This window comes from Macaca nemestrina, chromosome 12 (assembly GCF_043159975.1).
Source record: "Macaca nemestrina isolate mMacNem1 chromosome 12, mMacNem.hap1, whole genome shotgun sequence".
Taxonomy (NCBI): Eukaryota; Metazoa; Chordata; class Mammalia; order Primates; family Cercopithecidae; genus Macaca; species Macaca nemestrina.
The window spans coordinates 57595303-57621989 of record NC_092136.1 but is presented as its reverse complement, the minus strand read 5'-3'; the positions used below and the strand labels follow the sequence as shown (position 1 = coordinate 57621989).

Genomic DNA, 26687 nt, shown 5'->3' with positions numbered 1-26687 from the left:
CTCTGTGCTTGGCACTGTGGCTGCAGCCAAGACCAAGACAGCACCCCTGCTGCCTTGAGTGAATCTAGCTCAGCGGGGGAGGTGGGAAACGCCCTGATGCCTGCCTGTCTGCTGCAGCTGTGGCTGGAGGTGAGTGATGGGGCTTGCCCACCTCCACCTCTCCTGCCTGTCTCTGCCTACACACTTGTCTACTTGTGTGTCCATCCTTCCTGCCTGCAGCACATGTCTGTCTGACCATATGTGCATTGACTTGTCCATCCATGACTCTCTTAAGTCATCACAAGTGGCCTTGTGTCCCGCAGAGGGAACTGGCCTGTCCCAGGTCTCCGCACAGCATTCTGTCCTCACAATGATGTGCTTTGTTTTCCTGGCTTTCCCCGCAACATGGCTTCCACTTTCCACCCCCACAGCAAGCTCCCCAAGGGCGGGGACAGTGTCTGATCTATGATTCATTCTCACATCTGATTTGCTCCAGGACACCCCCGGTTGCAGCATGGGATTGAGACATGGAGTTTGTTGAGGTTTGCTGACTGAATAAATGGATGCCTCCAGACTGCATGGGCTGAGTCGAAAGGAAACAGGATTTTTCTTGCTCACTCAGAAGAGCAGAAAGCTGGGCCCCAGCTGCTCGCAGAGACAACAAGTACTGTCCGTCACCCTAAAAGGGAAGAGAGGTTTCAGCATGGTGCTCCCATGGCAGAGGACACAAGATTTGTGGTCCTACTGGGGAAAAGGTCAGAGCTGGGTCTCCATCTGTGCCCTCAGTCGGGGGTCTCAACAGAGGGGATGGAACACAGGGTAGGGAAGGCCCCTTTTCTTGGGGACCTACTCAGGGCCAGAGTGTGTGCTCTCCCAGAGGGAAGATGCCTCAGGTCTCACCTCCGGCTGGAGCTAGGGTCTCTGAGTTGTCTCGTTCCTCCCAGCTTCTTCCCCTAAAGCCAGCCTGTTGCTCCCCTGCCCGGCTACAGCACGTGCCGGAGACCCCCACCCTGCTCTGTGCTCTGCCCTTGAGAGGCAGAGGGGAGGGGCCCCAGGTCTGTGTCAGTCATGTGAACAACGCAGAGTAACCTCCCGGAAACATTCATAAGTTTAATCCACGCCAGTAATAAAATCGCATTACATTTCTCATAAAATAAATGTTCCCATTTATATACAGAAGACAGACTGTACAGGCCCGGCCTGGCCCCAGGAGGGGTCATACACAGACGGGCGGTGGTGGAGGAGGAAGGGCCGTCCCTCCCATCGAGGATGGAGAAGTTCTAAGGTGGCAGGAGAGTGGCTGGCCAGCCTGCACTGGCAGAGTGGCTGGCTGGCCAGCCTGCACTGGCAGAGTGGCTGGCTGGCCGGCCAGGCGGGTGGGCAGGCGGGCAGATGGGACAGACGGGCCTGGAGGCCAGGCGCCGGGTGTTACTGAACTTGGGATTCAAAGGTGCCATTGAGCTGCCCCTCCTCATAGTCCATCTGACACAAGATCATGTTGTTCTTCAGGAAGAATTTGTCTCCCACACAAAATCTAGAAAATCCAAGCGAGAGAGAGAAGCCATGGGAAGGTTCCAGTGGGTAAGGGGGTGCTGCAGACAGAACCCGGCCTGGCCTAGGAGGTGGGCTATGTGGGAGGTGGTGGGGGAAGTTTGTTCCTCGAACCTTCCAGAGGGGACTGCCTAAAGTCCCCACAGCACACCTGGGCAATTCCCCCAGGCCAGCCCCAACCTTGGCCAGGCCCCGTAGCCTGGAGTGGTAGGACAGAGAGACAGTTGGGCCACAGGCTTCCACAGTCAGGTCCCTGTGGAGGTGAGTGTAGGATTAGGGGGGTTGGTGGAGAGGTGCAGGAACAGCCTACCCCAGTCCCAGAGAGGGAGAAAGGGAAAGGACAAACAGAAAAAGACCAAAGAGGGAGACAGATGGAGAAAAGCAGAAATGGAGCCGGGCACAGTGGCTCATGCCTGTAATCCCAACACTTTGGGAGGCTGAGGTGGGTGGATCACAAGGTCAGGAGTTCAAGACCAGCCTGGCCAAGGTGGTGAAACCCCATCTCTACCAAAAACACAAAAAAACTGTAGCTGGTCATGGTGGTGGGCATCTCTAATCCCAGCTACTTGGGAGGCTGAGGCAAAGAATTGCTTGAACCTGGGAGGCAGAGGTTGCAGTGAGCCAAGATCACACCACTGCACTCCAACCTGGGCAACAGAGTAAGACTCAGTCTCAAAAAAAAAAAAAAAAAAAAAAAAAAAAAAGGCAGAGATGGGTAAGGAGGGAGGGATAAAATGGTTGTTTCTTCCATCCCTCTATCCCTCTCCCCAATTTAAGAGGATGGCTCAGTACAGGGCATTCATTCTTCCTCTAAACAAAATCGGTAGGTTACCTAAAGCATCCTTCTAGGAGATGACCCTGTTCCAGTATCTCCTTTCCTACCCAGGGAAGATCCTTCGTTTGTCTCCTAGTCCTCCCCAAGTAATGGAAGATTCCAGTCCTTTCCCTAAAGATGTCCCCAGGGTGGGTGAAGCCTTTAGTGAGACCCCAGGGATCACTGGCCTAGTTCCAGCAGATTCCAGTCACACCACCAGGTGGCGCTGTAAGTTCACTGAGCCCTCCTAGCACCAGGTCTGGCCAGAGCCCCCAGCCAGACCAGCGTGCCCTGTAGGTCCCTCTGAACCTCACTTCAGGGAGCACTTGTATGCGTTCCTACCTGACCTGGGGGCTCCTGAGAAAAGCGCCTGCCTTCTGGTGCTAGGCCCCAGCCAGAACTAAAGGGCTCTGGCTCCTTAGGTCCCCAGGGACTCCCACAGGGCTAGGGCACAGAGTTGGGGCCAAGAGACCAGAAAAGAGGCTGGGCTGGAACCAGAATCACAAGGGTTGGGTGAGGAGAGAGTGGCCACTCCCTAAGGGGACTTTGCCCTCTAGATTTGGGAACCCCTTCTCACTGGAACGTAGATGCACACACATACACATACTACACACTGGGTACGGGGGTGGGAGGATACGTCATCCCATGCACGTGCACATTTCAAACACATATACAGACTGGGCGCGGTGGCTCACACCTGTAATCCCAGCAATCTGGGAGGCAGAGGTGGGCGGATAACCTGAGATCAGGAGTTCAAGACCAGCCTGGCCAACATGGTAAAACCCCATTTCTACTAAAAATACAAAAAAAGAAAAAAAAAGAAAAAAAAAATTAGCCAGGTGTCATGGCACACGCCTGTAGTCCCAGCTACTTGGGAGGTTGAGGCAGGAGAATCACTTGAACCCGGGAGGCAGAGGTTGCCGTAAGCCAAGATTGTGAGATCACGCCACTGCACCCCAGCATGGGCAACAGAGTGAGACTGTATCTCAAAAAATAAAATAAAACATGTATGCACATGCATACTCACCTCATCATGCACACACATTGCACATACACATACACCCCCATTTAAAAACACATGTACAAATGCATATCAATTCCATCATGCACATGTGCCCACTTGCACATGACATTTACAAATACACATGCATGCACATGCACACTCGCTATGCATACACAGTAAACTCATGCACACCTTCATTATATTCACACAGAAATGTGCCACACAGATGTGCACACCCAGTATTAAAGTGCACACATTTGGCTACCAAGCTTACACACACACAAAACACATAAAGCACATGCACGCTCATAACCTGCACACACCACCACATACACACATGCGACCTGCATTTGCTTGCACGCCTCCACCGTGCTCCTGGCCCATCCCAGCAGGCCTCAGACTGGCATCTGGGGAGTGTGTTGGGTCTGCCAGTCCAGCACTGACCTCTGGTTGCAGAGCTGGCAGGCGAAGCAGTCGAGGTGATACACGTTATCCCGGGCCCGCATCACCATCTCGAAGGCTGGGATCAGCTTGCTGCAAGCAGCACAGTTCCCTGTAGTACCAAAGAGCCTGCCGAGGGAAGGGTGCAGAGGACTCAGCAGCATTCTGGGGAGCTGGGTGGGCAGGGGGAAAGGAGTTGCCTCCATCCAGGGTCCTTCCCATCCTCCAACTTGTGGGCTTGGCAGGTGGGCTCATGCAATAGGATGAGAGCACTGAGGGCAGCATTTAGATTCCGCCCTGACATCAGGCTGCCAAGAAATCGGCACATCCCCTTCCAGGGAGGGTGTGTAGGGGGTCAGGAGTTGGCTGTCACTGCCTATCCCAAGGCCCCCTCCCAGGCTCCCACAAGGGTCCTCAAGCCCCGGAGCCACCAAGAGAATCCTAGGCTGGGCCCTGAGCAAGGGATCCAGAACCACACAAGCCTGAATTTCAGGGGCAGAATGTGAATCTTGGGTTGTGTGCCCTCAGGCAAGTCAGTGAGTCTCTCTGAGCCTCATTTAAGTCATCTATAAAACAAAGTCTGAAACATACCCCTCACGGGGTAGTTGTGAAACCTGTTGTAAATTCTCAGTCACGATTCACTAAGCAACCACCTAGGTAGGGTTCACTGTGTGTCAGCCACTATTCTAAGAACTTTACAAAGATTAACTCTTAATCCTCACAGCAAACCTAGGAGGTGGTACTATTGTTATTCCCCATTTTAAAGATTTAAAAAATGAGTCACAGAGAAACAACTTGGACAGTCACAGGGCGTTGGTCCAGAAGGCATGCTCTAAACTACTGTGTGACGTGCTTTTCCCACCTTTGACATTACAGTGTTTATTATTCTATTTTTTAAAAATACAGATGGGGTCTAACTATGTTGGCCAGGCTGTTCTCGAACTCCTGGCCTCAAATGATCCTCCTGCCTCAGCCTCCCAAAGTGCTGGGACTACAGGCGTGAGCCACTGTGCCTTGGCAAAATTAAAGTGTTTTATTAAATCCTTTTTCCATGACAAATTCACTGTTTCACTTGCCTAAGTCCCTTTTTTTCTCCTTTCTCTGAACCTCAGTTTATCCTTCTGTAAAATAGGGATGGATGATGCTATTCAAAGATGCTGTAAAACAGAACTGATGCCCAAAGGAAGCACCAAGGACATCTGGCACAAATGCCTCTTTGAGGCAGGCATCCCTCCTCTCATCTGCTGGCTGTAAAGCTCTAGGGACAGGGAGTTTACTCCCTCCCCATGCAGGCCAGCCCTCGGCTGGATGTCCCAAAGGTCTGAGCCATCCCAGCTCCTCCTTGCTTCTTTCCTACACACAGACAGAACAAGCCCCAAGTGAGGCAAGGAGGCTGAGAAGAGGGGGGCCCCTCTAATCCCCAATTTGTCCAGCTCAAGCTGAGGCGCCTGCAGATGAGCTTGGCTCCATTATTCATCAGCTTGAGCTGCCTGGTGGCTCAGATTAAGGCAGACAAAGGCTGGGCCACAGCATCTGCCTGCCAAGAGGGGCTTTTCTTGCCATCAGCCCAGGAACAGTTGCTGCAGAGGGCGCAGGCTCTGGACAGCCATTCTCCCGGCCTGAGCAGCTCAAGGAAGCCACGCTCCCATCCCAGCCCACTGGTCTAGCTGGTCCTACAGTCATTCCTTGCCTCTGCCAGAGGAAAAAAAAAATTACCTTCCATCCCTAGTAGCTGGCAGGGCCCTGTATGCTTGTGGGTGCTTTTTCCTGATAAGCCCATTCTGCACTGTGGGCCTCTCTCTCCAAGTCAAGTGGACCCATCAGCTGGTCTGCCATGTTGTCCTAACCCGGTAGGCTCAGCCCCCAGGTGATGCCCTAAACCTCCAGACATGGAGGCCCCTTCTAGGTCCTCAAGGGGTGAATCCCCAGGAACATTCTTTTCTTTTTTGAGACAGGGTCAGCAAGAGCTGTCACCTAAGCTGGAGTGCAGCGGCGCGATCACAGCTCACTGCAGCCTCAAACTCCTGGGCTCAAGCAATCCTTCCACTTCAGCCTCCTGAGTAGCTGGGACGACAGGCGTGCAGCCACTACACCTGGCTCTTTTTTTTTTGTTTTTTTGTTTTTTTGTTTTTGTTTTTTTGTAGAAACAGGGTTTTACCATGTTGTCCAGGGTTGGTCTCGAACTCCTGAACTGGAGCGATCTGCCTGCCTTGGCCTCCCAAAGTGCTGGAATTATAGGCATGAGCCACCATGCCTAGTCTGAACATTCTTCCTTAACCCCTGCTCCTGGCCTCAGCCTCTCCCCTCCAGCCCTGGCAAGGAGCATTGAGTCACAGATTCTGTTTTATGACATCACTTTTAAATGCAGGTGTTAAGAGAGAAGGTGCAGGCAGGTCAGTCAAAGAATCTTTGGGGAAGTGGGGGAGCTTCCACTGATAACCTCCCCCTTGCAACATGCCCAGACCTAGGCAGAGGGAACCCCATGAAGCCTTTGCCCTGACCTGTTAATGAATGCAATGAGCCCTCCTTCCCCACAAGCCCGGCCACCATCCAGCAGCCTGCGACAGAGCCAAATGCAGGTGTTGGGTCTCAGCCAAGGCCCTGCTTTGTGGCCTCCTTCCAGCCTTGCTGATGTCGTAAATGGCCTCAGGGAGGGTTAACTGGGGGAGGCAGCCCCAGGGAATAGGATCCAGGTTGTTGGGAGGGTGAGTTAGAGCTCAGAGGAATGCAAGGCAGGGAAGCATTGTTCTTTCACCCTTCACGGGGAAATAAACTGAGGCTAGGAGAAGATTAGGAGCCACAGGCTCAGAGCTAGTTCCAACCCAGGTCTTGAAGCTCCAGCATCAGTGGCCCTGCTCCTAGGATATGGCTGCCTGCCAGTTTCCCTGGGCAAATGGACGCCTGCTCCCAAGGACCACCTGGAAAGGAAAGTTGGGCACTGGGAGAGGGAAGAAGACTGCATTAGGGAGGAGGGGCCCGGGGAAGTCAAAGCTTCCACACCTGTTCTCAAAGCCCCTCTGAAGTATCCCCTCCCAGATTCCAGATCAGGTGGGTCAGAAGCACCTGGCCAAGGCAGGGGGTGGGGGGTGGTGGGGGGGAGCAAAGCTGGGGCCCTCGGAAAGCTTAACTTAGGAGCCCCAGGTTACAAATGCCTGCCCTGAACCTGTGCTGAGCACTGAGTCCAAGGGCATAAAGACCTGGGCCTTCCCTCAGGTATCTGGGGCAAGCAGGGCAGGGGCAGGACAGTCAAGAATCGGGGGGCACACAGGGTACTGGGTCTAGGGCCGGGGCACAGTAACACTAGGGCTGAGGATGGGGGGCTTTCTGAGCAGGACAAGGGCTTGCGAGGCCAGGGGTCGGCAGCCCACCTCAGGTAGTCGCGTCGGCACAGGATGAGGTTGGCCTTGGTGTAGAGGGTGGAGCCCACCTCGCCCAGGCGACAGTCACAGCAGGCACACTTGAGGCAGTCTTCGTGCCAGTACTTGTCCAATGCCTTCAGCAGATAGCGGTCCTTGATCTTGCGGTTACAGCCCGCGCAACCCTTCTGCTTCCCTTTGGGCTGAACGGAGAGCATCGGCACGCCTGCAGACGGACAGACAGACAGGAACGCAGGATGGGCCCCGTAGCTCTGGGCCTCAAGGAATATCCCCCAAGAATGGGGAGCTCACTGCTTCTCTCTGCTGCCCCCTCTAGGTTTGGGGCTCCCAGGAGCCCTCGCTTTCTCCCCAGTAACCTCTTTCCCTGGCTCTGGGTCCTGCCCTTTGGGCTGCGTGGCACAGCCTGTTTCCCTGGTCCTGTGAAGGTCCCTCCAGAGGCTGCTCTGCTCCAAGGCATGCACAGACCCCAGGCCTAGCCTCCCTGAGCTGTTCTTCCCCACCCTGGCCTCTGGCCCCTGTGCGGTCTCGCCCAGAGAAGCCTGAAGCTCGCCATGTGAAGCCACCATCGCATTGGCTCTTTCAGCAATAAGCCTAAGAAATGTAGTCTCCTCAGGCCCAGGAGATCCTCTAGAACCCCCAGATCTTTTTGCCGACTCATGTTTCTCCAGCTGAAATGCTACAGCCTCTTGGTCTATCCATGTAGAGCTGTGAAGGCATCAAGAAGGAAGTGAGACACTCTTGGGACACTCCCAGGAGGGAGCGGAGGCTCTGGGGCTCCTGGCAGGTAAGAGGGGGCAGCTGGCAGGGCCTGGCTGGGGCTCTCCTTGGGAATGCTTCATACCTCACCTGCCCTGGCCTGGGGGAGGGCAGGCTCTGAGCCTCTGGATCCTTCGTCATTCTGCCAGGATTAGGATCTCTCAGCCATCCTCACCTCCCAGCACCCATACTGGCTTCCCAACATACACACAGGCACCAAGTACAAAGGGCCCAACATGATGTTCACCACAGAGCAGAGCCTCCCATCGCAGCAGGTGAGCATGTGTGCTCACGCACACCCCTCACACACAGGCACGATGTGCAGGTGTGGGCATGAAGTGACAGAGGCATGGATTCCTATTCCCTTCTCCTGGGACCACAGGGACAGTTGAGGAGGAGATGGGGACAGATGTCGTCCAGTAGCCTGGACATCCATGTGGACCTGTGAGGCTGGGAGGGAAGTGGAGAGGACCTCAGAAGCCCTGCTCTGTGACTTTACAGGCCTGTGGGAGTTGCCTGAGAATCCTTGTGAAGACAGGGAGGGTGTGCATGCTCTGTTCCTGACCAAGGTGCAGGCTGGATAAGGGCCCAGCCCTCCTCACCTCCCCGGCTTTCCAACACTCCCCTGGAGTCAGTCCTCCTACTGGCCCTGTCCTCTCCAAAGGGTTCCTGCTCTCTGCAGGGCTCTGGCCTTCCTCCCATCCCCTGGTGTCCCTCCCATTCCCAGCCCTCCTCACTGCCCCCAACCCAGAGTCTGAATGGTTAGGCTGCTTCCCTTCCTTTTGCTTCCCCCCTCCTTGGGCATCAGGGGAGGACCAGCCACAAGAGGCCTTGGTCTCAGAATCCACAGATGTAAGGTCAGAAGAGCCCTCAGAGTTCTTCCAGTTAAATGTTCTCATTCTACAGATGGGGAACCTAAGGCTCAGACAGTTACAGGGCATTGAGTCAGCCACCGTCAAGCTGGCCCCAGGGCTCCTTCCCCTCTCCTGTGCTCACTGTCAGCCCAGCTGGCTCCTCAGACTTCTCCTGGATAGGTGAGGCTGGGGAGCAGGCACTCACCCACAGGCTGCAGTGCGCAGGGCCAGTGGGCTCCCTCCTCCTCCTCCATCCAGTCCCCGCAGGGCCTGTCTGTTAGCTGGGGAGTTTGCTGCCTAATTTCCTTAATGCAGTTCTAAAGGTTAATTGGTCTGAGAGAGGGATGGGGCACAGGATGACTCTGTCCTCGGGCCTGCTTGTGTCTCTTCCAGCAGGGCCCAGCTGGCACAGAGCTCTGAAAGAGCCGAAGGAGGGCAGCTGGGGAGCAGGTACCCCTGAGAACTGAAGGGGTCTACAAGGCTCCTTCCAAGTCCTGGCCTACAGGGAGGTGTGGGGACATGGGGGAGGAGTTAAAATAGCTGGATGGGGAAATGAGGGCCTCCCAGGGTAGGACCTGGACCAGGGTAGGGCTCCATGGGCAGGACCTTTGTCCCTAGGCCCTGTGCAGGGAGCGTGCAGCCAACAGAGCTATGCATTCAAAAACCGACTGGGAAGATCTTGGGCCAGGCCCCCACTACAGCCCCTACAAGGCTCACATTCCTTTTGCTCAGCCAGGCTCATGGCAGGCCTGGCTCCCTTCCCAGCGTCCTGAGCCCCTCCCAGGACTCTATATTTGGGTTATTACCAGAACATGGGTGAATGGCTGGAACCTCTGTACTCAGGGGAGACCCTAGCCCACTAAATTATAGCCTAGCATGAAGGGAGACAGTGAGAGAGCCCAGCACTTGAAGCAGCTGTCCCACTCTCTCTTCCATCTACCCTGGCTCTTGGACAGGCTGGTCTTCCAAGCTCGGACCCTAGCATGTTTGTCCTGGCTCCTGCAGGGCTGAGAACTCCAGCACTAGTCGACAGTCTCTCCACTGGAGGGATCTGGCACCTACAGGGCCCTGTGGAAGCCATGAGGGGTGCAGCTACCAGCTGCCACAAGTCCCCCTCCCTGCTGCCTGTGCCCAGGCTGGCCTCTGCACAGGCAGGTTACCTTAAGATCTGGACACCCCTCTTCCGGGATGCTGAACTGATTCCTGGCTCTGGAAAACTCTTATAGAAGCCACACAGCTTCTGCCAAAGTGTACCGAGGAGGCCCCAGAGCATCTAGAGACCCTTGGGTCTAGAGACCTCCTGGCAAGAAAGGCTGGCATCCTGGGGGAAGCCTGAGCCAGGACAGCACCATGGGATGGGCCTGGGACCAGACTCCAGGTCTGCAGTCCTCTGGCTATGGGGTCCAGAGCATATCCCCCGGTCTCTCTGGGCCTAACTTCCTTCGTCTGCCTGTAAGAAAAAGTGAAGCAATCCCTTGCTTCTCACAGGAGAGTGGAAGAGCTCTGGGGGGTCAAACAAAACAGCGGAGACAGCCTTCCTTCCTCATGGGGCATCCATGCTGTGTCTGCTCTCACCAGGCTGATCCAGGAGGCTTGAAAACACTGCTGGAAAGGTGGAAGGGCTTTCAGGAGGGGCTCTGCAGTCTCCTGTTCCCCAGATGGAGGGATCAGCTCCCCACAGGGTCAGGGCCCTCCCTCCTGCTCTGCCTCCCCCATTCCCACCTAGCCCCCCACCCAATCCGCCAGCTTGCCCCTCTGCAGACACCTCTTCCCTCCCTCCTTCCCCAGCCTGGCTCTGGGACCTGAGCCTCGGGCCATGCACTTTCCATTAAGGAGATAGCATCCCTTTGCTGAAGTCCATTTGGGATCCATTTTAGTGTTATCTAAAAATCAAATCTACATGGTAATCCTTTTAATGTACTCCTGACTTTAGAAAAAAATGGCTTTGCGCTCCTTCAGGAAAGGTTTTAAAGCATTACCCAGTAATTACTACTCACCCATGAAAACACTGATACTTTACAACGGATGATGTTTGCGCCGACACGCACGCCTGGGCACACACTCAGATGCATGCGCCCAACAGAATAAACGAGTCCACTCAACCCAGGGTCACCCCTAAGTCTTAGGACATGGGGGGAACGACATTGGAGGGGAAACAGGCTGAACTCCAACCCCTACCTCTAGCAGGGGGTGGAGGCAGGGCTGCTGGTGGAAGGAGGCAGCCAGGCTCAGAGAGAAGCCTCCCAGTCTGACTCATCTGGCTGCCAGACACTCACCCTCCGCTCTTTAATCTGGGGGAAAGCCAGACAGTCCAGGTGACAGGGAGGGACTGCCAGAGGTCATCCTGCCCCTCCCACTCTCTTCCTCCAGCAGGGAGGTGAAATGCCCTCATCTTCACATGGACCCCAGAATAGTCCACTAGGCCAGACCCAAGTCCCCAGCAACTCCTGCCCACCTGTCCCAGCCCAGTTGTCCCTCAGCTCCAGCACGTGGACTTTCTGAAACTGCCAAGCCCACAGGTTCCAGTACTACCAGTGCCTCTGGTTTGGACGGCACCCTAGGGGGACACCTACCCCAGTGAGCTCCTCCAATGCCAGTCTTCCAGCCCAGAACATCGACCTCACCCAGTCCCAGGTCACTCCAGGCTCTTTCCTGTGGCTCTCCTGCTTGGAGCCACTGTAGCCACATCCTGGCAACCCTGGCAACTCCACTGGGCATCTGCAGCCCCTCCCACACGCCAGTGTGTCCTGCTTGGCACTGCTGGCTCTGCTTCCTGCAGGATCCTGGAACACAGCTCCTCTCCCTCCAGCAAATAGATCTTCTTTGCTTGTGTCCCAGGGCCTTCACTCTGTACTACTCCAGGCAGAAATGCCTTTGTCCTGCCCATGCCCACTCTCCCCAAAAGGTCAGAGTCAAGAGCAGGACTGAGGCTAAGAGTTCAGACCTTGAAATCAGAGAGCCTAGTTTCAAGTCTGGGAACTGCTCCAAGGAGCTGGGGGACCTGGATTAAATCCTCCCACCTTTCTGACTGGCATGTGTGTACTGGGGGCCACAATGGTCTCTTTCCGCTCAGAATGTGGTGAGGATAGAATGAGGTTATGCACATGAGGCCATAGCACAGAGTCTGGTGCCCAGGGCACAGTGAACAGGAACTGATAGTATTAACACTCACCCCAGGATACCATCCCTGCTCAGCACTTGCTTTCTTTTTCTTTTAACATTTTCTCTCTTGACATAATTTTGACACTCGCAAGAATAGTAGAAAAATATTAGAAAATATTAGAAATATTAGAAAATAGTAGAAAAAATAACCTGTAAACCCTTCACCCAGATTCCCTGCATATAACATTTTACCACATTTGATTTATCCACCATCTTTCTACCTACTCCTACCAACTTACCTATAATTTTTCCCTAAATCATTTGAGAGTTGGTTTCAAACAGGAAGCCTCTATATCCCCTAATACTTCTGGTTTGCGAATGCTTTACTGAAAACAAGGACATTCTCTTATATAACCACAGTGCAATAATTGAAACCAGAAAATTATCATTGGCATAATATTATTATCTAATCTATAGACCTCATTCAGGTTTTACCAATTTCTTCAAAAATATCTTTTATGGAAAAATCCTGGGCCCTGCATCGCATTCAGTTGTCAAGTTTAGTCTACTTACATCTGGAAGAATTCCTAAACCTTCCTTTTGTGTTTCAAGACAATGGCATTTTTGAAGAGTACAGGCCAGTCATTTCATGGAATATCTCCCAATGTGGGTTTGTCTGACACTTTTGACTGTGTGACCTTAATTCACATTTTCTCAATTTTCTTTTTTGTAAAATGGGTATGAAAAGAGTACTCATTTCAGAGTCATCATGAGGAAGAACGGAGTTAATTTATGTGATGTGCTAAGGCCTAAGGCCACAGTAAAATGTGAACTCTGATTAGTGTCGCCCTCCTCAATGTATGGGACAGGATAGTGAGAGACACTTATTTTGAGGAGCAACAAACTGATTTGATTGTTCTACTGTGGTTAAAGTCACCCTGGCACTGGCCATAGTCCAGCTCCACCCAAAGGCCAGTCTAGTGGTCAGTGCAAGTATGTGTAGAAGGAAGCCACCGTATCTGTCCAACAGGCTGTTCCAGTGACCAGCCGTGTGGGAAGCAGTTGCTGTGGCCATGCAGAGGGTGACAGTTCCAGGGCAGGACCCTCTGGCTGCTCTGGAAAGAGCCCTGGAGGCAGGTGTAGCCTTTTTTATTTTTTGAGACAGGGTCTTCCTCTATCTCTATGCTGGAGTGTAGTGATGTGGTCACAGCTCATTGTAGCCTCAACCTCCCGGCTCAAGAGATCCTCCTACCTCAGCCTCCTGTGTCGGTGGGACCACAGGCACATATCACCAAGCCAGGCTAAATTTTTGGGGGAGGAATTTTTTTAATTTTATTTTATTTTTAGAGACAAGGTCTCAACTATGTTGCCCAGGCTGGTCTCGAACTCCTGGGCTCAAGCAATTCTCCCACCTCAACTTCCCAAAGTGCTGGGGTTACAGGTGTGAATCACTGTGCATGGCCCTTGGTATTTCTCATAATCTCTCAACAAGCCTCAATACTGGTTCCAAACCAGCACCCAGGCATTCTCTGGCCTGGGCTGGGGAGACTGAGCTGCAGGCCCTCTCCAGAGCTCACACAGCACAACACAGCTGCTACTGCAGCTTTGGGGCTTCCCTTTCTCACCATGGGTACCCGAGCCCTCCTCTGGGGCCAGCAGGGAGCCTGCACTGGGCAATCTGCAGGGAGAAGACAGTGACTGAGCACCTCCCAGTGCTCTGCCTCCAAGAGCTGTACCCACAACCATTATGACCCCCATTTCACAATGGGAAAACTGGGGCACAAGAAAGCTTGCTAACTGATCACAGTTAGTAGGAGAAAGAGCTGGCCTGTGAACCCTGGCAGTCTATCACTAGGGCCCAAGTACTTGACTCCTGTGCTGTGCTGCAGGGCCGCTTGCCAGGGGGGGCGCTGTGCTGCAGGGCCGCATGCAGAGGGTGCTGTGTTGCAGGGCCGCATGCTGAGGGTGCTGTGCTGCAGGGCCGCATGCCGGAGGGGGGCTGTGCTGCAGGGCCGCATGCTGAGGGGGTCTGAGACCCAAGCAGGAGACTTCACAGAGATTAGGAGACACATGAAAAGCATGCAGATGCTCACCACACAGCTGCAGGACACATGCACAGCAGCACACAAATACTTCCCCATGTCCACGTGATCACACACATACACTAGGTCCATGTGAGGAGGGACTGTATCTGTTTTATTCTCCCCACAACAGTTTTATTTCAGTTCCCAGCACAGTGCTGGCATACAGTAGGTGCTCAGTAAGTTGCATGAAAATACATACCCATGCGTCTAAGCACACACATGCATGTGTATGTATTAGCACGCTTTTGGGTGCACTCATGTAAATATACACTTATGCACAGATGCGCACATATGCACAAGCAGCTGCATGCACGTTTAGTCTCTTAAAAGACTACAGTGTCAAAAAGTGGAACAGCCCTTAGAATCAAGCTCTGATTTCAACAAAACCCACAAGTAAGAGACCTGAAGATGGAAGGAATTGGAAGAGCATGAACCCTTATTGTTACCCTCATGGACCCACGTGCAACATCAGACATTACCCAGAAGTTCAGTCCCACAATCCTCATGCCTACTTCAGCTTCTGGAGGTGGGGAGACTCACTCTCTGGGTCCTGGGGGTCTGAGTCCCTATCACCTGTAAGGTGCTTTGCCCGCCTGGGCCCACACCCAGGCCTGGGAACTGCAGAGTAGGATCCCAAACCAAGCCTACCAGCAGCCCCTCCTAGGCATCAATCCTCTTTAATAAGGAAATTTGAAAGTGTAATCTAATTCTGCAGAATCTCTTTAAATCTCGTTTTCTCAGAAGTAACTTCATTTCGCACGGACACATCCAGCCTTGTGAGAAGGCCTCCATTTCACACCAGTTTTATCTCCACAATTTCTCGTCTCACTGCACTCCTATTCCAGGGCCTTGCCATGCGGCAGGCGAGGCCTGAACTAATAGCATTTCCTACTCATTTGGAATCAAAAGCCAATGAGAACAACTGTTGAAACGCGCGGCTACAGCCACCCAGAGCACGCTCGTTACCGCCCCTCTGCACACCCACTTGCAGGCAGCGTGTTCACTATGAGGATGAGGGAGAGAGGCAGGGGCTCCTGTGGCCTGCAGCTCCCCACTAGGGCAGGGAGAGGAAGGCTGAGAGGCTGGGTTCAGCCCATGGGGTGGCGGTCAGCTCAGTGGAGGGACTGGCACCTTTGACTCTGGTGCTGCTTACCCCTCAAGGGAGACTGTGAGAGGAGGCAGGATAGTGTAGGCCCTGAGACTGTGGGCCTTGCAGACACACACCCTCGGCTAGAATTCTGGCTTTGGCACTTCCCAGCTCCGCCTCAATTTACTCACCTGCTAAATGAGGACAGCCCACTTTAAAGGATTGAGGATTAAATTGGATAATGAACATGAAGTACTTATAACAATGTTTGGCATAGTAGCATAAAGCAATTAGCTGAGAAAATTTAGGTGTATCTCATGACCCAACAATTATATTCCTAGGTATATGCCCAACAGAAATGAGAGCTTATGCCCATCAAAACAGATGCACAAAAATGTTCATTGATGTTTTCTTCTTAATAGTCCTACACTGAAAACAACACAAATGTCCATCAACAGTAAAACAAAATAAATTATGGTATATTCGTACAATGGAATAGTATGTAGCAATTAAAAAGAATGAATTACCAATACACACTACCTGGGTCAATCAGACAACATAATATTGAATGAAAGAAGCTAGACTCAAAAAGGTACATACTGTATAATTCCATTTATATGTAGTTCCCAAACAGGCAAGACTGATCTGATGTCAGAATAATGGTTACTTGGGGTGAGGTGGGGGACATATTATCAACTGAGAGAAGGACGAGGAGCCCGAGGTACTGAAAATGTCCCATGTCTTGATCTGAGTGTTCATATGGGTACATACCTGTATAAAAATTCACTGAGCTGAATATTTGAGCCTTGTGCATTTAACTGCATATATGTGATACCCAATTTTAAAAAGGAGCTGAGATGGAGATGCCCTCATCAGAGCTCTGTATGCCTTTCATAAACCCCACCATTTACTCAGCAGTCACTGTGCCAGGTGCTGGGCTAACCATCTTATAGTGTTGTCTCAGTGAATCTTCATATTAACTCTGATGCACTAAATGATTACCCCCATTTCACAGATGAGAAGACAGTGGCCTGGGAAGTTTCAGGTCATGCAAGGTCATGCAGCTAGAAGACTGCAGGGCAGAGATTGGAATCCTGGCCTGTCAGACTCCAGAGTTCAAGTTCCCATCCAGCACACGCCCAGGGCCTCCCTGCACATCCTGGATTCTCTAGTGCAGCCTGGATGCCAGATGGTGCTGGGGTCGGGACTGGGGCCATGGTTAGATCAGGTCCTGGGCTAAAACCAAGAGGGATGACTGTCCATGCAGGGCACTGTCTGGGCACAGGGCTGGGAAGGGAGCAGTGGGCCATGTAGAACTAGAGCCAAGATGTCTGCTTTGCAGCTTTGAGAAGGACAAAGAAGCCTTGAGATGGCACATGTCCTCAGGAGGAGGCTGGGCTGGGGGCTCCAGATCCAGGGCTATAATGATAGCAGGAGCCTCAACCAACAGCCAGGGCCTTGTGTGTGAATGAGGGGATGGGTAGGGCGGGGAGCAGAGAGGTCCTGGAGACAGGCCCAGCTCAGGGTGAGACATTTGGAGCAGAAGAGGTCCTGGAGAGGGGACTGGTTCAGGGTGAAGTCCAGCAATGCTTGCCTGCTCTAAGTGCCAAGCTCCTCCTGCACGCTAGAGCCCATCACAGGAGGGAAGCCCTAAGGGAAGCAGTGTCCATTCGCACCCCTAGCATCTGCAGCCACCGTAGTCATGTTCAACCGGATGACAGTTCAAACCACATTACCCCTTACTGAGTGCCTGCTCTGTACCAGGAACATATGCTTGTCATGACCCTGAGTGCAGAGAAATCATCAACTTGCCCAAGGGTAAAGCCACCAGCGGCCAAGCGAGGCTGCAGATCCAGGCTGCTGGCCAGGAGGCATCCATGCCCTGCCTGCTGTGTCCCAGGGCCAGAGGCAGCATCACATCATCTTTTCCTCAAGCAATGGGGAAAGTGAACTTTCACTTGGACCCAATCTGGACCCTACCAAAAGAAGACGGCTCTGAAACACTCCTTGCAGGAATACAAAACACCCCTTGTCAGGGAAAGGTTGGGTCGCTGATCCCCAGAGCCCCCCAGAGGGGCCATTTCCTGTGCAGGAGTACAAAGTGGGAAGCTTCATATGCTACATTTTTGCAGTGCGTTTTGGCAAAGAATAATCTATCCTTAGGAATACTGCATCTAAAGCCTGAACCCACCATGACATAAAGGGCCTGACGAGTTTCCACACATCCCCCACAGATCTTCCTTGTTGAGGGAAGCTGAGTCTGGTTTGGGGCAATAGCAATAGTCTAAGGGACTGTCTTAGTCTGTTCAGGCTGCCATAACAGAATACCACAGACTGGGTGGCATATAAACAATTGAAATTCATTTCTCACAGTTCTGGAGGCTGGGAAGTCCAGAGCAAGGCACCAACAGATTCCATGTCTAGCGAGAGTCGCTTCTTGGATCATTAGATGGCCATCTTCTTGCTGCATCCTCACATGGCAGAAGGGGCAAGGGAGTTCTCTGGGGTCCCTTTTAAGAAGGCACTAATCCCATTCTTGAGGGTTCTGCCCTCATGACCTAATCACCCCCAAAGGCCCCATCTCCTAACTCTATCACATTGGGTGTTGGGACTTCAACATAAGAATTTTGGGGAGGCACAAATATTCACATCATAGAGAGCTTGCAGGAAGGCCTGGATGTGATTCTGGAGCAGGTGTGATGCAGTCTGCTCTCACAGCCTCACATAATTTTCTATGGTTCTTTAGTGGGGGAAATTTAGAAACATCAGAAGCTGCACGTGCTCACTGGAGTTTGTCACTTGGAATGAGGCTTACGTTAATTGCATCATTATCTGTAATGTGTTCACCTTCTCCAGGATGGGTATTGGCATTTTCTTTCCATTCTTTGGTTGTCTTTAGAGTCTCAGACATAGCTCAAAAGCAACAGGTCCAAAGCAGGATTCCTGATTTCTTCCCCAAACCTCGCCCCTGTACCCTCGCCCAGACTTCCTCCCTCCCACACCATCATCCACCCAGTGCTCTGGCCAGAAACTCAGTGTCGTCCTCAGACTTCCATCCTCCTCACCCTTTTCCCTGCCAACTCTTGCTCCTCATCCCACCTGCATCCTCCATTTCCACAGCCATCACAGTCTCTCGACGCACTATGAGCATAGCATGATGTCTGGTACCCATAGCCCATTCTTCACACGGCAGCTGGAGGGATCTTCCAGATAAACCAGGGCAGGTCACTGCTCAACTTGGAACCCTTTCATAACATCCAATGGCCTGAGAATAACATCCAGATTCTTCATCCAGCCTGTAACATCCTCATGTGGTCTGGTGTCTGCCTTCCCCTCGCACACTGTGCTCCAGCCACACTCCAAACTCCTTCCTGCCTCAGGGCCTTTGCACATGCTATTACCGTCCCAGAACACCCTTCCCTGCCTCTGCCTCTGCATATACTTGGCTCCTTCTCATCTTCAAGCTTCAGCTTAAATGTTATCTCCTCAGAGAAGCCTTTCTTGACCTCCTTATTTCCTTATTTAAATGAGCTCCCCACACTTCAGTAATTTCCTTCTGAGTTTTTCATCACAATTTGTCATTGTTTTAACTTTTCTGTGAGTTTCCAAAAAAAAAAAAAAAAAAAAAAAAACAACTCTGATTAGGTACTCTCCTAAGAACAAAAGCCCCATGAAGGCTGTTCTTGGGGCCCTACATGTCTTGTCCACTATTGTGTTCCCAGTGTTGAGCCCCACAGCAGTCATTGTTTAGCCATCAGTTCAATTCATGCATGAAGAGACTGGATTCTATCCAGATATTACTGGCAAGAGTCTGCTGGCCAGAGTGGGCCAATTCAGATAGGCAGGGCCGCCAGAGATGGAGCCTTAATCAGGCTTGTTGCTGCCCCTGTGCCACACCCCCTAGGTACCTGTAGCTATGTGGCCCTAACGAACAAAGCAGATTCAACCACAGCAGCTCCTGGGTCATGGCTGCCACAATCCAGGCTTTTGAGAAGCCATCCCAGGGCTCCAGCTGAGGCACGACAGCTCTCATGCAAATATAAACCCTTTATCTTTTAGATAAAAGAGGAGCAAAAACACATCCTCCAGCCCCTGCCTCCACTGCGAGCCTCCCTTTACACATAAATACCCATCTCAACCCTCAGGAGTACCAGGTGTCTCTGTAATTCCACCCCTGGCACAGACCTAGCCTTCCCAACTCCCTACCTGAGGGTCTTCTTGGCTTACAAAAATGACTACTCTTCCCTGTCAGCATAGTCTGAGTCTCCAGGGGCCAGTGGGAGAAAGCGGCCCTTGGAGTTTGCTACAGAAAAGCCCCAGGCCCAAGCCTTTCTCGATCTGTAGCCTCCACCAACCCCCATCCCATCCTGGGCTGCTAGAGCCAGCCCCTAGGTTCCTTAACAGAATGCCGCTTGAAACTGCACAGCTGTGGGGACCGGTGGAGAAGCATCTGGAATCTGTGTTCTCCTGACAGCAACTCAGCTGCTCCCTGGGCACCCTCAAAGCCCGCGTCACCCATCTAATGAAACAGGGCTCCCAGGAGGCCTGCAATCTCCACAGAGGAGGAGGACATGGACTCTCAGACGAGTCTCAATTTCACAGCATCAGGGACGTGAGCACCAGCGCGCTGAACCAGAAAACGAGAGTCTGGCAGGAGCTGCAGACACACCGCGAGCACCAGGGGATGGGAGATTAGGGCCCTTCAAAATCAATTTTGAATTCAAACTTTTAAATGCGTTCTCCAGGCACAAAGAGGGGACCCTCCCAGCAAGCTGAGCCTAGGCAGCTGCTGGGTCCTGCTTCCTTCTTGAAGCTGCCAGAGCCCATCTGCCAGCCACTGGGCTGGGTGAGGGGAGGAAGGGCTGGGGGTTAGGAGGGAGACTCCAGGCCCCACCCCCAGGAGCAGCAGGGATGGGAACCCCTTTGGCTGTGGCTGAGACAGCACTGCCTCTGGGATGCCTGCCTGAGGCATTGCCCCAGGGCTTCCTGTTGAAGCCCTGGGGGTTGCTTCAGCACTTCTTTGCAGACCTGGATAAGAGAGAGACGCTGAAAGCAAGGCCCACGTGGGCCAGATCTCCCTTCAGCCTCCCGCATGACTGAGGAGGCTCAGGGAGCAACCGTGGATGAAGCCATTTAGAATATGAGCTTTGGAATCAGACAGGTTGGGATCTGTATCCTAGACCAGCCATGGGCTCCCAGGCAGAAGATCCTTGTTCAGAAGCGAATGTCTCTTCTGGAAACCTGGTGGGAGAAAGCCTGCTGTGTGTCTTGCAGTGCAGCCCCTGTAAAGTGAGAGTGGTCTGAAGCCCCCAAGTCAAAGGGAAAGTGGCATCCTGTGTGAGAGTCAGCAGGGTGGGCCAGCCGCTGGGCAAGCTGGTGTGGCCGCAGGCCGCATTGTCCACAGCACAGAGTCTGCAGCCAGGGAGCTGACAGCTGTGCTGTCTGTCATCCGTCAGACCACGTCTGGAGTACAAGTACTGCCTGGGCCCTGCACCCAGGTGAGGTGGACAAGGAGGCACAGGGCAGTGGGCCTCACCAAGCCAGAACAGACTGCTCTAGCCAAACCCTTGAGAAGGCCCCAGGCCTGCAGTAGGAAGGCCTTTGGAGGCATGAGCCCATAGAGGATGTTCCCGGCAGCTTCGGCTGCAGCCTCCCACTCCTGCCTGGGTCCCTGTTGAGCCCCATTTGTGCCTCCCAGCCTATCATTAGCTCACAGTGCGTGCATTCACCATCTCTGGGTGGGGAAGCTGGTCTATGACAAGACTCTTTGAGATCACTGATTCCCTCAGCCCCAGCCCCAGAGTTTTCCGAACCCCTGGCTAGCTCCCAACTTTAAGCCATACTCCTGACACATAAACATGAATGAGTGTGAACCACCCCTGTGGGTAAGAGACAACAGAATGCAGCCACCAAGGCCTCGGGCCTGCAGGGGCTTTATAGGGAGCCCTTTCTGGAATAAGGAGCACCAGGAAAGGAGGCTGCGGTCACCAGATCACATATAGGAGAGGAGGCAGGGACTCCCCAGCCCCTCCCAGCCCCTCCCAGCCCCCAGCTTGGGAGTGGGCTGCTGGCTTTGCAAGGAAATTACAACATGGACCTGATAATGCTCCTCTTAGTTACAGCATAAACTGTGGCAATAAAGCGTACCTGGGGAATGTTTAGAGAAAGCACTAATGATTTCTTCCCTAGTGGTTAATAAATTCACTTCCAGATCAATTTGTTCGCGATAGAGCCCTGTGAGCAGAACCCGCAAGGCGGGCACAGCCGAGTGTGTCTTTTTCAGTATAAATGATTTATTACGATGATTAGCGGCACATAAACAATTTAAAATACAATGCTAATTAGTTTGGGGAAGAAAGGAGGGGAAAAGCCACACTGCCTCTCTCCCCATTATGTTCTACTTCCCTAAGTGTGTACTTTTTAATTAAATCCAAATGTCACAATAAATTTAAAGTGTTTTATTACCGCTCGGGCTAACTGAGGCAGTCACGCAAGCCCCCCTCTCAGGCATCTGCAGGCTGGCCTGGGGGTAAGGGCTGGGGGCACCAGCAGAGCTTGTCCACAAACTCCCAACATGGGAAATCTCTTGAGAACCCTGGGAACCCCTCGTGGTTTTCAGCAGCACCAGGTCAGAAAACACTGGGCCTTCCCAGGGGACTCTCCACCTTCTGCTCACCTTCCTGGCCAGCCCGAGTGAGGTCTCCTCCTTAAAGCTTGCTCTGACCAGCCCAGAAGCCAGCCACTTCTCCCCAACAGTCCCACAGTACCCTGCATCCTCTTCACTCCTCCTCGTGTGCCCTATAAACTTCTACCAGCTACTTTCTATGTGCCTGGCATCATGCCCAGCACTTCATGTACAGCATCTTCCCAAGTCCTTGTTGCAGTGCTGTAAGTTATAATTATTGCTTCCATTTTGTGGATGGGGAAACTGAGGCTCAGAGAGGTGGAACAACTTAACTAAAGTCACACAGCTAAAAATGGACTTTTGTAGCATCCTTTTCTCTCCTATAGCATGCTCTGCTTCAGAGCCTACAACTGGCCATGTCTGGGCCCTGCTTTGCTTAGAGACACATCTGAGGCAAGGGTTCAGGCCAGGGACTTGGACTCTGGTAAGTCTGGGTTCAAGTTCAGGCTCTGCCATCGACCCACATTGTGAACTCAGTCAAGTCATTTAGCCTCTCTGAGTTTCGGCTTCCTCATCAGCAAAACTAGAGCAATAACATTCAACTTGCAGGGCTGAAGAATGAAAGTACCTGAAGTAAGCAGAAGTCCTTTGCTATCCATGACATGCTATGCAAGTAGTAATTTTTTTATTATTATTATTTTTGAGACAGAGTCTTGCTCTGTCACCCATGCTGGAGTGCAGCGGCGGAATCTCAGCTCACTGCAAGCTCTGCCTCTCGGGTTCATGCCATTCTCCTGCCTCAGCGTCCCGAAGAGCTGGGACTATAGGCATGTGCCACCATGCCTGGCTAATTTTTTGTATTTTCAGTAGAGATGGGGTTTCACCGTGTTAGCCAGGATGGTCTTGATCTCCTGACCCTGTGATCCACCTGCCTCGGCCTCCCAAAGTGCTGGGATTACAGGCATGAGCCACTGCGCCCGGCTCGCAAGTAGTAATTATTTACAGAAGCCCTTGAGGTGAGCAGAGATCAGTACTAAAGCCACTTCATAGATCGGAAAACTGAAGCCAGCAGGCAAAAGACGTATCCAAAGTGCCAATGAACCTCGGTACCAAGCTAAGGGTGCCTCCCTTCCAGAAGCCCAGACAACTAAGGATGGCTTCTCTCCTAAATACTCATGTACTATTCATTTGAATTTAAAAACAAATATCCCCAAACGCAGAGTTTTCATATGACCCAGTGTGTTAGTCTGTTCTTGCGTTGCTATAAACATAGCTGAGGCTGGGTAATTTGTAAAGAAAAGAAGTTTAATTGGCTCACAGTTCTGTAGGTTGTACAAGCATGGCTCCAGCATCTGCTCCTGGTGAGGCCTCAGGAAGCTTCCAATCATGACAGAAGAGGAAGGGGAGAAAGCAAGTCACATGGCAAGACTGGGAGCAAGGGAGATGGGGGAGGTGCCACACTCTTTTAAACAACAAGATTTTGAGTGAACTGAGCAAGAACTCACTCATCACCAAGTGGATAGTGCTAAGCCATTCATGAGGAAGCCATCCCCGTGATCCAATCACCTCCCACCAGTCCCCACCTGCAACACTGAGAATCTCATTTCCACATGAGATTTGGAGGGGACAAACATTGAAATTGTATCACCCAGCAATTCCCCTCTTAAGTATATCCCCAAGAAAAATGAAAATATAGGTCTTAACAAAAACTTGTACATGAACGTTCCTAGCAGCATTACTCAGAACAGCCAAAAAACAGAAACAACCCAAATGTCCATCAATTGACAAACGAATAAATAAAACATGGTATATACATACAATGGAATACGATTTGGCCACAAAAAGAAATGAAGTACTGACATATGCTACAACGTGAAGGAACCTTGCAAACATTATGCCAAGAAAGAAGGCAGATACAATAACCACATATTGCATGATTCCATTTATATGAAATGTCCAGAATAGGCAATGCTATACAAACAGAAAGTAGTTTAGTGGTTGCCAGGGAGGGAGGAATGGGGAGTGACTGCTAATGGGGTGAAGGTTCTTTTTGAGGTGATAAAAATGTTCTTGAATTAGATAATGGTGATGATTGCAAAACTCTGTGAATATACTAAAAACCACTAAAGTATGTATTTTAAAAAGGTTAATTTTGTGGTATGCAAATGATAAATCAATAAAGCTATTATAAAATGAGACAAACAAAAACAATATAAATATTCCTTTGAGAACAGGAGAAACCAGTTCATAAAATATTCAGTTCTGGGGTCAGCAAAGGGGGGCAATAACCTGTGGCAGCTAGAAACTGCCAGGTGGGGGGACCTGGGAGGCCCCACAGCCAGCCTCACAGGGGGCAGGCCCTGGTCACTCCATGCCCCTGCTGGGATGAAAGTGATGAAAGGGCTCCATAGCACCCCCTTACCTCCTTCCCCAGACCCCCACATCCAGAAATCTGACTCTATCCACTTTTCCAGCCCTGCTCCCCAAGAAACTGAAACCTTACTGGATCCATCACTCTCCTTGGCCCATCTGCTTCCACAACTGCATTATCATTTTGTCTTCTCAGGTCTCTGTTGAAATTTCTGCATCCTTCAAGGACTATGCCCTACCTGCAAACTGAGCATGCCCATGGCAGAGGGGTCCCTCCTTCAGGACCTTGAGCTTGTCCGACTTTGGACACCACAAGTACATAACAGTATGTGCATAATGGTACATGCATAATGAATAGCATCATAGTGAGGACTTCCAGGCCCCCAGGCAGGGTTGGGTAAGGGATGCTGCCCTCTCCCAGGGCCTGTGAGCCCCACCTGGCACAGGGATGTGCCAGCTTAGATCCAGGCCACGAGGCTAGGAAGGAAAGCAACGAGGCTGCCTTTGGAAGGGGAGAGCACCATGCCCAGACTAGGGACAGTACCCTTTGTAGCTAATCTGAGAGGATGACCCAAAAAGATGAAGCATGCTGGTCAGCAGGGGGAGCTGGGGCTGCACGGGGGCATGGGCATTTGCCTGCCCCCAAGTTGGGAATGAACGGGGATAGACTGAGAGTAGTCACAGCGGCTCAGGCCTCGTCTCTGCAGAGGCAGACCAGCCTCCAATTCTCCCGCAGTGGAGAGAGCCCTATGGAGGAGACAGGACAGCTCTGGTCACTTGAAAGGACTCTCTGGGCCTTGAAGCAAGTGGACACATGCTCATTTTCTAGTCATGAGGCTAGTTCCCTGAGTCTACACGGATTCAGCATGAAATGCTGTCTTGGGAAGCTGCTCCTCAGGGAAACTACCCTTGAACTTCTCTAAATTTCTCTCCCAAAGTTCTTTGAGGCCCAGGGATGAGAAGCCCTCTCAAGGTAAGGGGTGGCAGGAGCGCATGTTGCAAGTGCCCTTCCGTTTATGCAGCCACTATGTTCTCACCAACACTTCCTCAGGTGGGCCAAAACACATGAAAACATTTTCTCGGCCGGGCGCGGTGGCTCAAGCCTGTAATCCCAGCACTTTGGGAGGCCGAGACGGGCGGATCACTAGGTCAGGAGATCGAGACCATCCTGGCTAACATGGTGAAACCCCGTCTCTACTAAAAAATACAAAAAAACTAGCCGGGCGAGGTGGCGGGCGCCTGTAGTCCCAGCTACTCAGGAGGCTGAGACAGGAGAATGGCCCGAACCCGGGAGGTGGAGCTTGCAGTGAGCTGAGATCCGGCCACTGCATTCCAGCCTGGGCGACAGAGCGAGACTCCGTCTCAAAAAAAAAAAAAAAAAAAAAAAAAAAAAGAAAACATTTTCTCTCATTTGAGTTCTGTGCAGGGGACAGGGAGGATGTTCTGGGTCTTAACTTATATGACCAGGGCTCAGAAAAGTGAAGTGGTTTGCCCAATAACATCCAGTAGCAGTGGGTGGTAGAGCAAGACTTGCCGGAGAGCCCACAGTCAGAGGACCGCAGAGCAGGACTGAAATCCACAGTTCATGCTTGTTACCTACCAAGTCAAAAGACAGCTAATCCTGCAGCAAGTGGTCAGGTCCTCATGCCGCTGCTGTCGCTTTCAAAGAATTCTAAAGATTTCACATCTGCATGTGTCTGACCTGGTGCTCTTGGGGGTTCTCTCTCCTTGGGAGAGTGAGTCCAAAGCCTTTACCATGGAAGGGAGGGCAGGATTCCCAGTAGTATGGACCACAGGGAGAAGAGTGTGTGCCCTTGAGACAGCATGGAGTGGGCTGCTGGGTCTCCAGACCCTGGGCAGCCAGGCAGGAATGGTACCACTATATGCACCACTATAGACACCTGAGTCTACAGACAGACCACTATACAGACCTCTCCCCTGAGGGACGGCTCATTGCAGAGGCAAGACCTTAGGCATAGTTCCCAGACCACACGGAGGTGCTCTGAGGCCTCAAACAAGTTCTGCTCTTCTCTGGACTGATCCTAGTTGAATATAATTGGGGGTGGACTAGAGTAGAAACAGGTAAGGGTAGGGAGACCCTGAGCCATGCCTCTTTCCCAGAATCAGCAGCTTTTATGAAAGCCAGTCGGGAGAAAGAACATTGGCCCAGAGTGGGAGGGCCAAGAAACACTTTACAGACAGATCATAGGAGGCCAGAGGAGTCAGGGACTGACCGTCGGGTGGCTGGATAGGTCTGGACTTGCTACCTCCCAGTCCTGGTGTCCTCCCACCTGCCTCAGGCCCACAGTCTTTGACTCCTTCTCTTAGAGCCTAGAAAGCCAGAATCATGGTCCAGTCATGACAGCAGCAGAGGAGGAAGTGAAGGGTTGGGGAAGCCTTCAAGCCAAAGCTGGGCTGGGCAAGCAAGGGCCTCAGGGACAAAGCTGGGCAAGGACAGGCTTGCAGCCAGGGCCTCTGGTCTACCTTCCCTGGAGCTCAACTCCAGCTCTGGCCACAAGTTCAAGCCCCGCTACAGGGAGCTGAGCAGCTCCAGCCAGGATCTTGACCACCAGAAGACCTCAGATGAGCTCCCATTCCTAAGGCCACAGCTTCAGCACAGTTCCTCTCCTAAACCTCAACTGCC

General features: G+C 52.1%; 1 protein-coding gene across 9 annotated transcripts in view; it reads right to left on the bottom strand.

Moving 5' to 3' along the window:
* Positions 1-1069: 1069 nt before the first annotated feature.
* LOC105488735 (LIM domain only 1) overlaps positions 1070-26687 on the bottom strand; it is a 44529-nt gene continuing 18911 nt past the window's right edge. For 7 of the 9 annotated variants that reach the window (XM_011753089.3, XM_071075138.1, XM_071075137.1 and 4 more), the window contains 3 exons: positions 7157-7370; positions 3792-3917; positions 1070-1513 (listed from right to left, as the gene is read on the bottom strand). In XM_011753089.3, the coding sequence (XP_011751391.1) occupies positions 1408-1513; positions 3792-3917; positions 7157-7370 (446 nt within the window). In that variant the 3' untranslated portion in view covers positions 1070-1407. Of the gene's footprint in view, positions 1514-3791; positions 3918-7156; positions 7371-11348; positions 12078-26687 lie in introns of those variants that run through there. The other 2 variants (XR_011610858.1, XM_011753085.3) reach the window with 2 other exon arrangements.